General features: G+C 39.9%; 1 protein-coding gene across 1 annotated transcript; it reads right to left on the bottom strand.

Annotated features, from left to right (window-relative positions):
- Positions 1-4,216: 4,216 nt before the first annotated feature.
- LOC147440291 (uncharacterized) lies at positions 4,217-7,030 on the bottom strand. The gene is made up of 8 exons (XM_086530074.1): positions 6,752-7,030; positions 5,706-5,786; positions 5,533-5,621; positions 5,380-5,454; positions 5,220-5,287; positions 5,068-5,124; positions 4,789-4,986; positions 4,217-4,703 (listed from the first exon to the last, which is right to left on the bottom strand). Exons 1-8 carry the CDS (start codon positions 6,872-6,874, stop codon positions 4,627-4,629), a joined length of 768 nt encoding a protein of 255 aa, XP_086386200.1. The 5' UTR covers positions 6,875-7,030; the 3' UTR covers positions 4,217-4,626.
- Between the last annotated feature and the right edge of the window lie 5,467 nt (positions 7,031-12,497).

The following is a 12,497-nucleotide window of genomic DNA, read 5'->3' as shown; positions in this document are numbered from 1 at the left end:
TCTTCCTCTACTTATGAATGATGGGAGCCAGCTTCTCTGTCCTTTGGTTGGGGGAACAAGGGGTTTGGTACCACATCATCAACAAGGGGTCTAGGAGTATCAAACATTCCCTGAATATTACTCTTAGGCTTTGCAATTTGCAATGTGAAAAGATTACTTGGTGTGGTGTAGCTCGAAATCCTACAGGTCCAAGGTTTCTCCATCCATTTGAGACCACCATACTCTAATATATGTATGCTTGCCCCTTTTCTTACACGTGTCCTCTCCTCTTTTGATCATGCAAAGAGTGCACTAATTGCTATGTTTTACGTCCGTAGCCTCTTGAAGTGTCACATTGGGCATAAATTCTTAACTTCTAAGCTCCTAAATTCCCAAGATCTAAAGTATTTTCATCCTTGAGGATTTTCTTGTCGGTGATGCAAAGGTTCTTCATCTTTGTGAACCATGACCAATCGACAATCTTGTTATGTGGCCTACTTGCAAAGACAAAATTGTGTGAGGGCTGCATAGCCTCTTCCACAAAAACTACATCCTGACTATTTAAGATGTGATTCGATTGTGATTATCAAAACAAGCATTTATGCTTGACTTGGTCTTAGAGGATGTGAACCTCTTGCACATTTTATCTTCCAATTGTTCCTTGAGCTTGGTATGCAAGTAGTGAAGATTGAGCTTTGCATGCATGACACAGACTTTTAGATCCCCATAGACACTAATGGCAACAATGCTCCTTTCTTCCCTGAAACTTGTACCTCCTTCAAAGGTTAGCCATTGGAGAACAATTAATTTATGCCTATGTACCCCACTTTAGAGTGACTACAACTAGGGAAAATTTTCACAATATCAATTGGAAAACAAAAGGTGGCATGGATGCTCCTCATATTCATTGTGCTACACTCATTAAAGCTCCAAGAGGGGGGCTACCAAAGAATACATCCCTTGGTGGATGTGTGGTTTGGGTTGTATGCATATCGTCAATGCAAGACCCTTAATTGTGATTTGGCCACCTAGTAGGTGGGCAGCCTCCATTAACTTTGAGGAGAGGTGACCTTTTACTATCCTTTTGGGGAGCATTCCTTTTTTTTCTAACTTGTCATGGGCTGAATTATGTATTTTTTGAGTGTTTTGAGGGATGTAAATGAACAATCGACTCTTATTATAATTTTGACCACATAGAATTCCAAATCTTGACTTGATTTCAAGCTTCTCTTGAAGAAAATTGGCAAGATATATACATCCGAGTGTAAAATCCGGCAAGCTCTTTAAATGTGGATGAGAAACTTCATTTTGTGCCTCCCAAAAGCTGGCAAGGACTATTTTAGACAATTTTTAGGCGGCCAAATTTTGGGTATTTCTCCCCCTCCTAGTGTCCAAATGAAGCATTCAGTTAGTCACTTGTAAGGCTTTCGAATATTTTGTATGCACGGATGAAGAGTTTGGTAAAATTTTGACCTGCCAAAAAATTGCCCAAAATATTCCATGCCAATATGGATTGTTTTGAGTAGTTTTGGGAGGCCAAGCGTTCGGTCTCCTCCCTTTCCTAGTGTCCAAATGAGGCATGTAGATGGTTTTTTAAGGTGTAGGGAAAAGTCTTTGACTGACCTGACCTTTCCCTAGAATGAGGGCGACCACTTAGCGACTAACGAAGGCAGGGAGCTAGTGGTGGGAGCCTTTATTCCAAGGGAAAGGTCAGTCAAAGACCTTCCCCAACGTCAAACGTCCAGGGCGAGGGGGCCCAAAGTTCAAACAACGACGTGCGAGCAAATTTCGGGCTCTGAAAACGACATGTTGGTTGATTACGCGCAATGAAAGCGATGTTACAGATTACGTGGGTTGATGTGCATGCGAATGATTGGCTTTCAAGAAAACTGTTCGGTCTGCTAATGTGTCAATTATATCCAATGGCTCAAGCTGAAAGTTACGATGTTTAATCGTGAGTAGATGTACGGTCAAGATGACTTGCCCCCCTCCCCTGCTGGCTTCGACGGTTTTGGAACAATTTACATGCAATGTGAGGTAGTCTAGTCTCCCAAAGACTTTCCAAAGTAATTGATAAGTCTCGATGTCCCTATTGTCAATAGGATGATTGAAAATAGAACATATTAGTTTTACATTTTCTATTTTCACAAATTTGCTTTTCACATTCTTATAATATAGGTACATGCTAAAGGTTTGGTCACACATCTACTTTTTCTTTTTATTCACATGAAGCCCTCTCTCCTTTGAGACTTTAGAAATGTTGCTCTACACATAGATTAAAACTAGGCCCAACCAGTGCTTCAAACTTAAACCTTTTGAATATTCAAGAACTCAAGTAGGCCTCTTTCATACAATTTTACTTACACAAAATTATTCATCTTCCTTTTTTGAACCCATTGGATTTTATGGTCCTTAGACCAGGGTTGCAAATGAAGTCAAAAGCCCATTGATCTAGGGCTATCACAGCCCATTGATCTCTATATAAAGGGGCACTCACACGAGGGGGAGGGGGTAGCTATTTTCGAGTTACCCCCTCCCTTCTCTAACTGCACCTCAAAGAGATACAATCACGATTTGCAAGTGTTACAACTAAGTTAATGACATGACTAGCTCAACCAGATCCACATATTTCTCATAACCATTAAGTTGACTTAATATTAGCCTATAACAAGTTTCATTTCCTCTTATGATTACTGAACTACAATTGAAGCAATCTAATCATAGACATTTACACTAAGAAACTTGATTATCTTCCACTTCCAATAGCCTTGGCTAGAAAAGAATGGTTCATTGGTGGATTAGTTACATGTATAAGATGCCTTGTTTATGTATGCAACAAGGCCGGATATTTAATTTGCAATCCCACAAGTCAACAGATTTATGCATAGCTTTGCCCTAAATCCATTTGAAAGGCCATATGAGGCAAAGCTTTGTACAATGTATCTCATTGGTTTCGGACATTGAGGTGCATATTGCCAATTTGATGACAATCAAGTTATGCAAGCTTTTTCCTCTTCCCTTGCATTATTCACTAAGAGAATCGACTTTGAGTTCTTATGTTCCGCTTCACAAGACATGTAAGACATGATACTACAACACTCAAGGTACACCAAGCAAAATAATCTCTATGGCTAACATTAGTAAGACACCAAAGTGAACAATTTTGCCATAGTTGGGCTCCCCACTTCATTTAAAACGATCAAAACAAAAAACTCTTGAAAGAACATTGGAAGATGGAAGACAAAAGAGAGATCAGTGAAAGGTCCAAGGTAACCTATCATTTCTACATAGGCAGATCTTCCAGCCTGTCCTTTCTTCATCATTCTTAGAGGCTTTCCTCTAGTTCATATAAATCTAGCCTGTTAACAAATTTTTCAAGAGTAGGCAATAGTAAAATTTGCTCACAATGACCATCTGCTCCATCGGCTACTATCTTTTCACCCCTCGAACGATCTTAGCAATGACCTCATAGCACAAATCTGAAACTCCTAATCAACTGGTAACCTATGCTGAGCAATATAAACTTTCACAGCAAGTTCTCAGCTGTCTTAGTGGCATATGTATGAAGCAGAAACGCAAGGCTCATTGCCCCATCGCATTGAATACTTTTCATGCTATCTGTATATAGCTCGTACATGTATAAGAGCACCTTAATTAGCTAGATGCCATTGAGAAGCTAGCTTTTGTCGCAGCTTCTTTGATTCCTACATAGATCACCTCATGGAATTCTTGCTTCTGGCCGCGCATCTGCAAGACGCCGGTAAGGGAAGGATGAAAGTGAAGGCCCAAGGGAAGTCTTTACCCATATTAGGATGGGAATTGACAATGGCATTTTCAAGCCTCGGTATAGAAACTACAAGCCATGTCAGAACTTGTACTGCTGCAATATTCAACTGAACCAAGATATACAACCCTCTGACACTCTTCCTCAAAGCCACCAACACCAAGCATGCCCGTCATCCAAACTACATACCAATAATTCATATTCTGTACACTAATTTCAATGAGCTTTTAGAGTATGCCAGCAAGCTGAAATAGTCTATAGAAATGCAGTTAAACTAAGCTGTTGGAGTAAACCAGTATACTGAAATGAATGTGCGGAGAAGCAGAAGTAAATCCGACAACATGAAACTCAGCAGCTACATAATACAATTGACCATCCTTAGGAGTTCAAGAATAAACAAGAAAAAACCTCAGTCAGCAACACCAAAAAGCAGACTTACAAAAAGCCGTGAAGGGGAGCACAACCAGATATACACAGTTTTCTATTGATGCATAGATCACTGAATTCATCAATTCTTATGCACAATACATCTGCTTGGACAACAAAACCAGTGGCGGAGAAGAAAATGGCCTAGAAACCTTCCGGGGATACGGAAGTTGTTGTCTAAACCTGAAACCATTGCTTGACAAAGCCGGAGCATTCAGATGGATTCAGGCACATCTTAGGACTATGGGTCTCTATAATCAAATTTCTGTAAATGTGTAGACAAAGTGCGAGCGTAAGTACAGAAGTCATACGAAGACTGCTGGGAGTCTCAAACACAGCACACATGCAGCGATAGGATCAGCAAAAAATGTAGTACTAGATTTTGAAACCCCTGTGCCGATTGGATATATCAGAACTTCGGCAGCATGGCACTCATTTCATCTACCTCGGCCCCGACCACGGCCTCCCTGTCTTTGGCCTCTTGACCCTTCCCCTCCCCACCCCCGACCCCAACCTAAACAAATAAGATATGTTAGTTTCAGGGTTTTGACAACAGACACCAACGATAAAATGACAGTTTAAAAAACAACAATATCTACCTCTCCCACCATATGAGGCTTCCCCATCACCATATCCACCATAGTCATATCTACCAGAATCTATCTGTGAGTAACCTGTGTTATACCCTCTTCCGCCGCGATAACCACGACTCCTCCCTCGGCCTTGGCCCCTTCCACGGGTGAAAGTTTCCTCGGCATAATTGTTATTATAATACACATCATTTGCACCTGCCATACCTGTATGACACCATAAAATTTAGGGCATTGACAAACAGCACATGCATGCCTCTTACTGCCATAACATATGATGATACCCACCTCTTCCCCTACCTTGCCCACGTCCAGAACCACGACCCCTTCCAGATACTACCCCACCTACAGCATATAACAACAGAAAATGTCAATATGCTTGAGTCTGTCTGTTCCAGATAGCCACAAAAAGAATCCTGCACATCTCACTGCAAGTATACCATCACTCTGACTGAAGTCAGAATCAGCTGGAGGCTGGACCCTCTTTTCAGTCAATGGTGCTTGGTACCTGCAGAGACATAGTAAAACCATCAGCCAACAAACAAACAAGGTTCTCATCATGTGGGCAATGAACTCACAAACCCTTTTATGGATACTCACCCACTTGAAGAAGTATCAAGCACCTTTTTTGACAAAGTGATGGCAATCATGGACACATGCCGTATGGTTTCTACACTGTTGAAAAGAGCACAACCATGAGACTCTTGCCACTAGAACCCCCAGAGAAAGACATAGCATGTTTAGGGCACTCACGGCACAAGGCCTTCCTCGAGAGGCTCCCAAACATCCGTGATGGGTAGAGAGCCAATGGACACATCCTGATGCAAGCCTCCCATTCTTTTCTGTTTCCAGCCAACATGCAGCCACCACAGTAAGCTTCATCAAAGACACAAAGGCTGTCACAGGATAGATCAGATAACATTTACTTTGATGATCTCAGCCAGCATCACTGCTTTGTTTATAGCCCTGCCCATGGCCTTCAAAACAATCTCTGAAACACGCTTTTCCTGTTCAAGAGAGTTGCAAAGAGCACGTATTAATGAGCTTAAAGAAAGCTAGCAAAACAAATCTGCCTCTCCGCTTGTGTTTTTGTATATTGAGCAATTTGGAAACATCATGTGCTGATAGCAACCGTACTGGCAATGACAACCAACTAAAACTTCCCTGCCTGGGGATCATAAGTAGCATTTAACTTTTAGAAAAAACTCTAATCAAGAAGAGCTCCATCATTACAATCTGTTCTTATTGAGACCATGATAAGCCTCAGGTTGAGGGCTGCACCCAAATACCACAAAAATCCGGCTGTTTAAAATCAAAAAGCATAAATACATTTCAAGAATGTAAATACACAAGAAACCATTCACAAAGAAAGAAAGACCTCAATCAGTCAGACAAAAAAGAGAATGAATAGGGAAACCTGAAAGCAATCAAAAGTCTAAATTTTGACTAAAGACACCACCACACAAAAACATGTACTGGGTCAATCAGCAAGGTGGATGCACTCCTACATGCACCTCTATGCAGGATAATGTCCAGTTGTGGGACAACAATCATAATTCAATTGAGCACACCTGCAAAGCAACATACAATCCATTTCATGACACTTCCACCCTCCAAAGAGAAATTGGAGCCTCAAACTGCACACAAAAACTTTCATTTTCACGCCATAAAACGCAAACCAATTAGATAATTGTGTAACTAGTGCTCATCCTTTAGAAAAACCCCTCTTCCTATTAACATTGGTGCCACGAGAGCCCATCCAACAGTGACCTTTAAAGACGAGGACAACAACCCTTCACAACAGCAGCATGAAAAACGCAAGAGCGCAAGTTGACCAGCACAAAGTGAAGAAGAGAGATAAACGGTTAACGAACATATTTCTGGGAAAATGCGAGTGCAACATTACAATAAAACTCGTGAAACGGATTCAGCAGCCGTGCCGTGCAAAGAAAGAAAGGACAGAAGGGAATACCTGGAGCAGCGTGGTAGCGTAGGAGATGTAGTTTCGCATCAAACCCTGAGTGGTAATGCGGACCTCATTTTCTTTGATGGGAGCCCCTGGCCGGGGCTTGTAGACCCGCTGGTATCTCTCCATAGCTGACTATTGTAAGCTTAGGCACGGAGGAAAACAGGCCTGCGCTGGCTATGACGGCGTTATCGCTCTCTTTCTTCCTTGAGCGCTATGACGAGCTTGCGAAGCAAGAAAGATGCGCGGTTCGTTAACAAACAAACCAGCCGGGTCAGAATTTTTAGGGCTTGTCAAAATTTATTTGCTGTAAAAATGGGTCTGTCCTTTCAAAATCTTGTAATTGTACCATCACCTGACTGTGAAGTCCGATTGACTGGAGGCCCGAGGGGTACACATCTTACAAATTTCCTTTCAAATTCTATTGATTGAAAGTTTGATTGAGTGGAGGCAAGGTGGTTGAAAATTGCAAGTTGCAACTATGCAGCCCGCTCGGATGATGCCCCGCAACGGGCTGGGCTGAAGTTCCCACCCTTGCTTTGAGATTTACCTTGCACGCGCATAGTATGCGCGGATTTTTGTAGCTCTACCCATTGACGGCAAGTCATGCAATAAGCGCTTCAACAATAAAGCATACTTTAGAAACAAGCCTCTACAAGGAAGAGTACTCCTTTTAGGAGCCCTTCAAAAATCAACTAGCAATTATAGTGGTACATAAATAGATAATGGTTTTAATGACTCGTGAAAGACTACCATGAGTTTGAGCTATTAAGAAAAGCATGGCCTTTGTTACAAAAGTCAAACCCCTCACAAAAATGTGTAGAGAAGAACTATAAGAGTGAAGCCGATCTGAGTAGTATAAGCTGCAACTTGAATATACTATCTTTGGCTCATTATGATAATCACTAGAATTGTAGATACACGTTTTGAGTTGTCCATTCTAACTTGTCCCCTAGACTTTTTGTGAAGAAAAGTTCATGCTAGGTGGTAAGAATATGTCACATATGTAGTAACATCCAATAGTAGCATCCTATATAAATTATTATCTATAACTCAGTCATGCATCTCACTTGATAAGCAAAGTAAACTCAAGAAAAAATACATAATCCTAGATGTTATTCCCCCAAGTGCAAAAATAGCTTTGATTTAATCAAGATGTCATAATCTCACCTCAAAATAAGAGTGGCTTTAGATGGCAATGGCAATGAATTGTTGTGAAAAAGTTACAGGTCATCTTTTTGTAATACTCCACTAGCAATCTGTTCAGTTTATAAAAAAGCATGCTTTGTACATTTAAACATGCCCTTTGTCATCAAGATTGACAAAAGCAGACAAACGAAAATCGAGTTGGATTCAATTGATGGTCTTGACAAACTTTCCGTCCAATTAAGACTTTAAGATGAGGATGGTAGATGGTCATTACCCAAAGGGGTTGATCTTCTACAAGTCATCACTAGGAAATGCTTATGTAGATGAGAGGAAGAAAGATATTCATGGTTGTATTTAAGGAAGCTAGTGTATATCTATCTTCAAGGTTGTTGTATTTGAGGAGCAACTCTTTGATCTAGATTTCTTGCTCCCTTACAAAATAACCATATTTTGCATAAAGGCCTCCCAACTACACATGGTATAACATACCAAATGAAACTAAATTTGATGTGATATTCTTGAAGATCTCCCCATTTAATTGGATTTTCTAACCATGTGAGAGATTTCTACCAAAAGAGGCATTGTTGTTAAAGTTTCAAGTCCAACACATCTTCTTCAATAAGCTGGTAGAAACAAAGGGTCAAGCATGTTGACAAGACAGTATGACGGCATGGTGCCTTAGCATGGTTCTTTGACATTGTTTTGGATGGTCGTGAACCTCTATATCATCAGTTATACACGCTAGCAGACTCTACAATGATCGTCTAAAAGACTATTGGAAAGTACCTAAAAGATAGGAGAAATTTTAGGCATATCAACAGTCTGAATTGAGGAGTTGATACCTCTTAGTATAGCCATCAACTCGTGGACCTTTACAAAGAAAATATGTTCCCTTCTATCTGGAAAAGAGACACATATGGTATCAAAGTAGATTGTAGTGCTTAGGTAGATAGGTTGAGTGATTTTCAATGAGTGAAAAAGACCTTTTTCATCACATCACTTGTGAGAATTTGAAGATAGCACCAAGTTTTCACAACCTACACTTGGAGGGAGCTGAAAAACTTAATGGCAACAACTATGTAACCTAGAAGTGAAGATGGAGTCTCTACTCTTTTCCAAGAATGATGGAATATGATTTCTATGGAGATAACAAGAGCAAAAGATCATACTCGACAAGATAGCTATGTTTGTTGTCCACATGATGAAGTTGAGTGTCAAAGATGACATTCTCAGCCATCTAATGGATGTGAAGACCTCCAAGAAGGCTTGGGACACATTGAAGAACATTTATAAGCAAGATCACCTCACAACAAGTGTCTTTAAGAGCCAAAATTACCAACATCAAGAGGAACCAAAGAGAGGATACTACAAGGTTCATCAAGAGTGTGAAGGGTCTACATCAACAATTAGTAGTTGTTGGAGACAAGATGTCAAACAATGAACTCTCTACAATCATCATTCATGGATTGAGAGATGGATATGAGGGCATAGTTCAAGGGCTCATTATCTTGAAGGAGAAGCCATCACTTGATGAGATGGAACAAATGCTTAAATATGAAAATAAAAGGCAAGCAGCCATAAGGACAATACTTTATGGAGGAAGAGCAGCACCTCCAAAGACCAATGATAGGCTCTCTTTACAACAAGAGGAAGAGGAAGATGCATCACACAAAGAGGAAGAGGAAGACATCATGTCAACAACACGAACCAAAATCAACAATCTTATGGAGGTAACTCATTTGCAAATGGTAGAGGAAGCGAAGCTCACATTCCTAGAGAACACATTGTTGTCTTTGGAAGAAATGGCAGCTTATAGTGAAGAAGAACTATGGTGGATTGGCAGTGGGGCAAGCTACTAAAAGAACCTCACATGTTGGCTACTTTTTTTAAATGTTACTCACAATGGAACCGGAAAGGAGATATACCCATTCAATTGGGCACAGGAATGAAAAAGACTCTAGGCAATGTTCTCTTAATACCATCCCTTACCAAGAACTTACTTTAAGTTTGAGCTATGATAGAGAAGGGTCTTAAAGTGGAGTTGGAAGGCAACTAATGACTCTTTGTAGACCCAAAGAATCACTACAAAGGGATTTCCAAAGGAAAGAAGCATGGGAAGCTCTTCAAATTGAAAGGAACGCCCTCATCATTTTTAGCTTTTGATGGTGGATAATCAGCCCCTCTCACATCCACTGAGTTATGGCATAAAGGTATGGACGTTTGAGCTTCAATAGCACGTGTATGCTGAAGAGACAAGGCATGGTTTTGGGCATTCCAACCTTACAAAGGATTGGGAAAGTATGTGAAGCATGTCGTTTAGGAAAGCAGTCTAGAAGCAAGTTTTGAAAGATTAAGACTATAGCATTTTGAACAATTGATTTGATCCACACTTATGTGTGCTAATCAACCCCACACTTGTGGGCATTTTTATTATGTGAGTTTCATTGATTATTACTTAAGATATACTTATCTTTACTTCATGAAGTCCAAGGTTGAAGTATAAGCTCTTTCCCATGATGAGTGAGAAGATGACATGATGTAGAAAATTGAAAGCTTCAAGGTCAAACAATGGAGGAGAATTCGTATCAAAATAATTCATTCAACACCTTCTTTGTCATAAAATCTAATATCTAAACAACCCAAATGATTTTCTCATATTAAACTGATCATTTAATGTGGGAACAAGGGTTAGAATAGACGTGTGCTTATGGATCTGTCTCAACATGGGGCCAAGGTTAAAGGGGTCCAAATGAGAGATGGCCTATTAAAGAGCCATATTGCTACCTAATGGAGCTTAAAAACCTTAGGGTTAGCTTCATCAAAGACCTCCAAAAGTTAGTGTAAAAAGTCCTTTGACCTTAGGCAACCTTGAGGTGGGAATCCTGCCCAAGCATGAGGTGCTTGTCGTGCTTGCTAACTAAAGTGCTTTAAGTGTTTGTGGGAACCTTGTCCAAGCTTGAGGTGCTTCTCATACTCAAATGACTAAGGTTCTTGAAGTGTTCAATTCAAACATAAACTCTCAAGAGGCATAAACGGTTTCCATGCTTAATTGACTAGGTGCTTGAAGTGTTCAATTCAAACATGATATCTTAAGAAACATAAAAGACACATGTCAAGATCCTCACCATGTGGACCTCAGGATGTTCTTGAATCCTATTGGATAGGCTTTAAAGGAGTCCAATGATAATCATTGTATTTTTTTTGGGCTAAAAATCACCAATTTGGCGAATCTTGAAAATTTTGAGCTTTCTTTTGGCTCTCATTGGTGTAGACCTTAAGATGTTTTTCGCCAGACTTTGTTATAAGGTTTTGTATTTTGGGGTAGCTAGTCGCCAAAGATATGCCCACTGAAGAACTTGATGGTAGGGGAGATTGAGGGCCAAGTAGGTTTCATTGATTAGATTTTATGTAGGAGGTCTTTACACCTCCTCATTTAGTTTTTATCTAGATTTCAAAGACCTTACCCTACTCAACAAGATGTTGTCTACTAGCAAAACCCTAGTACATATAAGGTGTGTTGTGACATTGATACTTATTTGAAAAGTCTAGGTGGCACTACTTAAAATCACTTCTTTTTATTATATAAAAGGTTGTAAGAGATGTTCCTTTTATCCTTACATGTGATATTGAAAAAAAATGACCAATTCAGGTATAAATTAGATTTTTGTTTTAAAAATGATAAATTTAATTTTAAAATATCTTGCTCGCTAAATTCATAAATTTAGATTCATTTTCTTGCCAAAAAGTTGAGTAATATTTCAAGGTCGGTGTCCAAAAAAAATACACTGATGATAATTTAGATGCATAAACAAATAAATAATTAAGCTCTTTCTCTCAAAGAGGAAAAAGAGGACACGTGTCCAAATGATATAATTAAATAATACGAGAGAGAGAGAGAGAGAGAGAGAGAGAGAGGTGGATCAAGCATGAGCGGGGGTATACTCTCCCATACACACACACACTCTCTCTCATTGTGTGAAGTGCAAAGTACAAGAGCTCCATCTCCTTCTCCAAGCTTGTTGAGAAGTTGAGAGCTTACACCAACACTCTTGGCTACGGAATGCAAATCCAACCAAGAGCCATGCTTCAATGCTTAAGCTTGCCATCTTCTTCGATTCATCTTCATTACTATGCTATTATGCTATGCTAAGCAAGAAGAGTGATGATAAGTGAGGAACTATTTCTTTCTCCTATGGATGATTCTTCTTCCTCTTCCCTACCCTCATTCCCTGCTAGCTCTCTCCACCTTCGAAGGTGTTTGAGGACTTGGGACTGAGGCTTGGGATAGTTAATGCTTTTTGCAAAGTTTATGTTATGCTCCTGATGCATGAATCTTTCCATCTTCATTGCATCACCTAGGTCACAAGGAACACAAAGATTATATTGTACCAAATCTCTCTTGATGGGAGAATCTTTAATACAAATGCCTTTTGGAGAGGGGACCGGCTCTAAGTAAATCCGGTCCTCATATATTGTCATGTTCTCTAATACTCTCTCTTGCAAAAGTATTGCTCATGCCAAGTTAATTAACTACTATGTTCATGTTGCTACCATCAACTAGGTTCACCCTCTACGTTCTCAAAGTAATCTCACAAAAATGCTC

The sequence above is a fragment of the Adiantum capillus-veneris genome, chromosome 15 (assembly GCF_014529385.1).
Source record: "Adiantum capillus-veneris isolate H3 chromosome 15, ASM1452938v2, whole genome shotgun sequence".
Classification (NCBI taxonomy): domain Eukaryota; kingdom Viridiplantae; phylum Streptophyta; class Polypodiopsida; order Polypodiales; family Pteridaceae; genus Adiantum; species Adiantum capillus-veneris.
The sequence above is the reverse complement of the archived record's forward strand: the minus strand, read 5'-3'. Positions and strand labels throughout refer to the sequence as shown.

Coding starts and splice junctions, on each gene's coding strand:
- LOC147440291 (XM_086530074.1), bottom strand. CDS start 6,874: ATGGAGAGATACCAGCGGGTCTACAAGCCCCGGCCAGGGGCTCCCATC. Junction 5,787..6,751: donor ACGCTACCACGCTGCTCCAG/GTATTCCCTTCT, acceptor TCTCTTGAACAG/GAAAAGCGTGTTTCAGAGAT. Junction 5,622..5,705: donor TGCTGGCTGAGATCATCAAA/GTAAATGTTATC, acceptor GGCTGGAAACAG/AAAAGAATGGGAGGCTTGCA.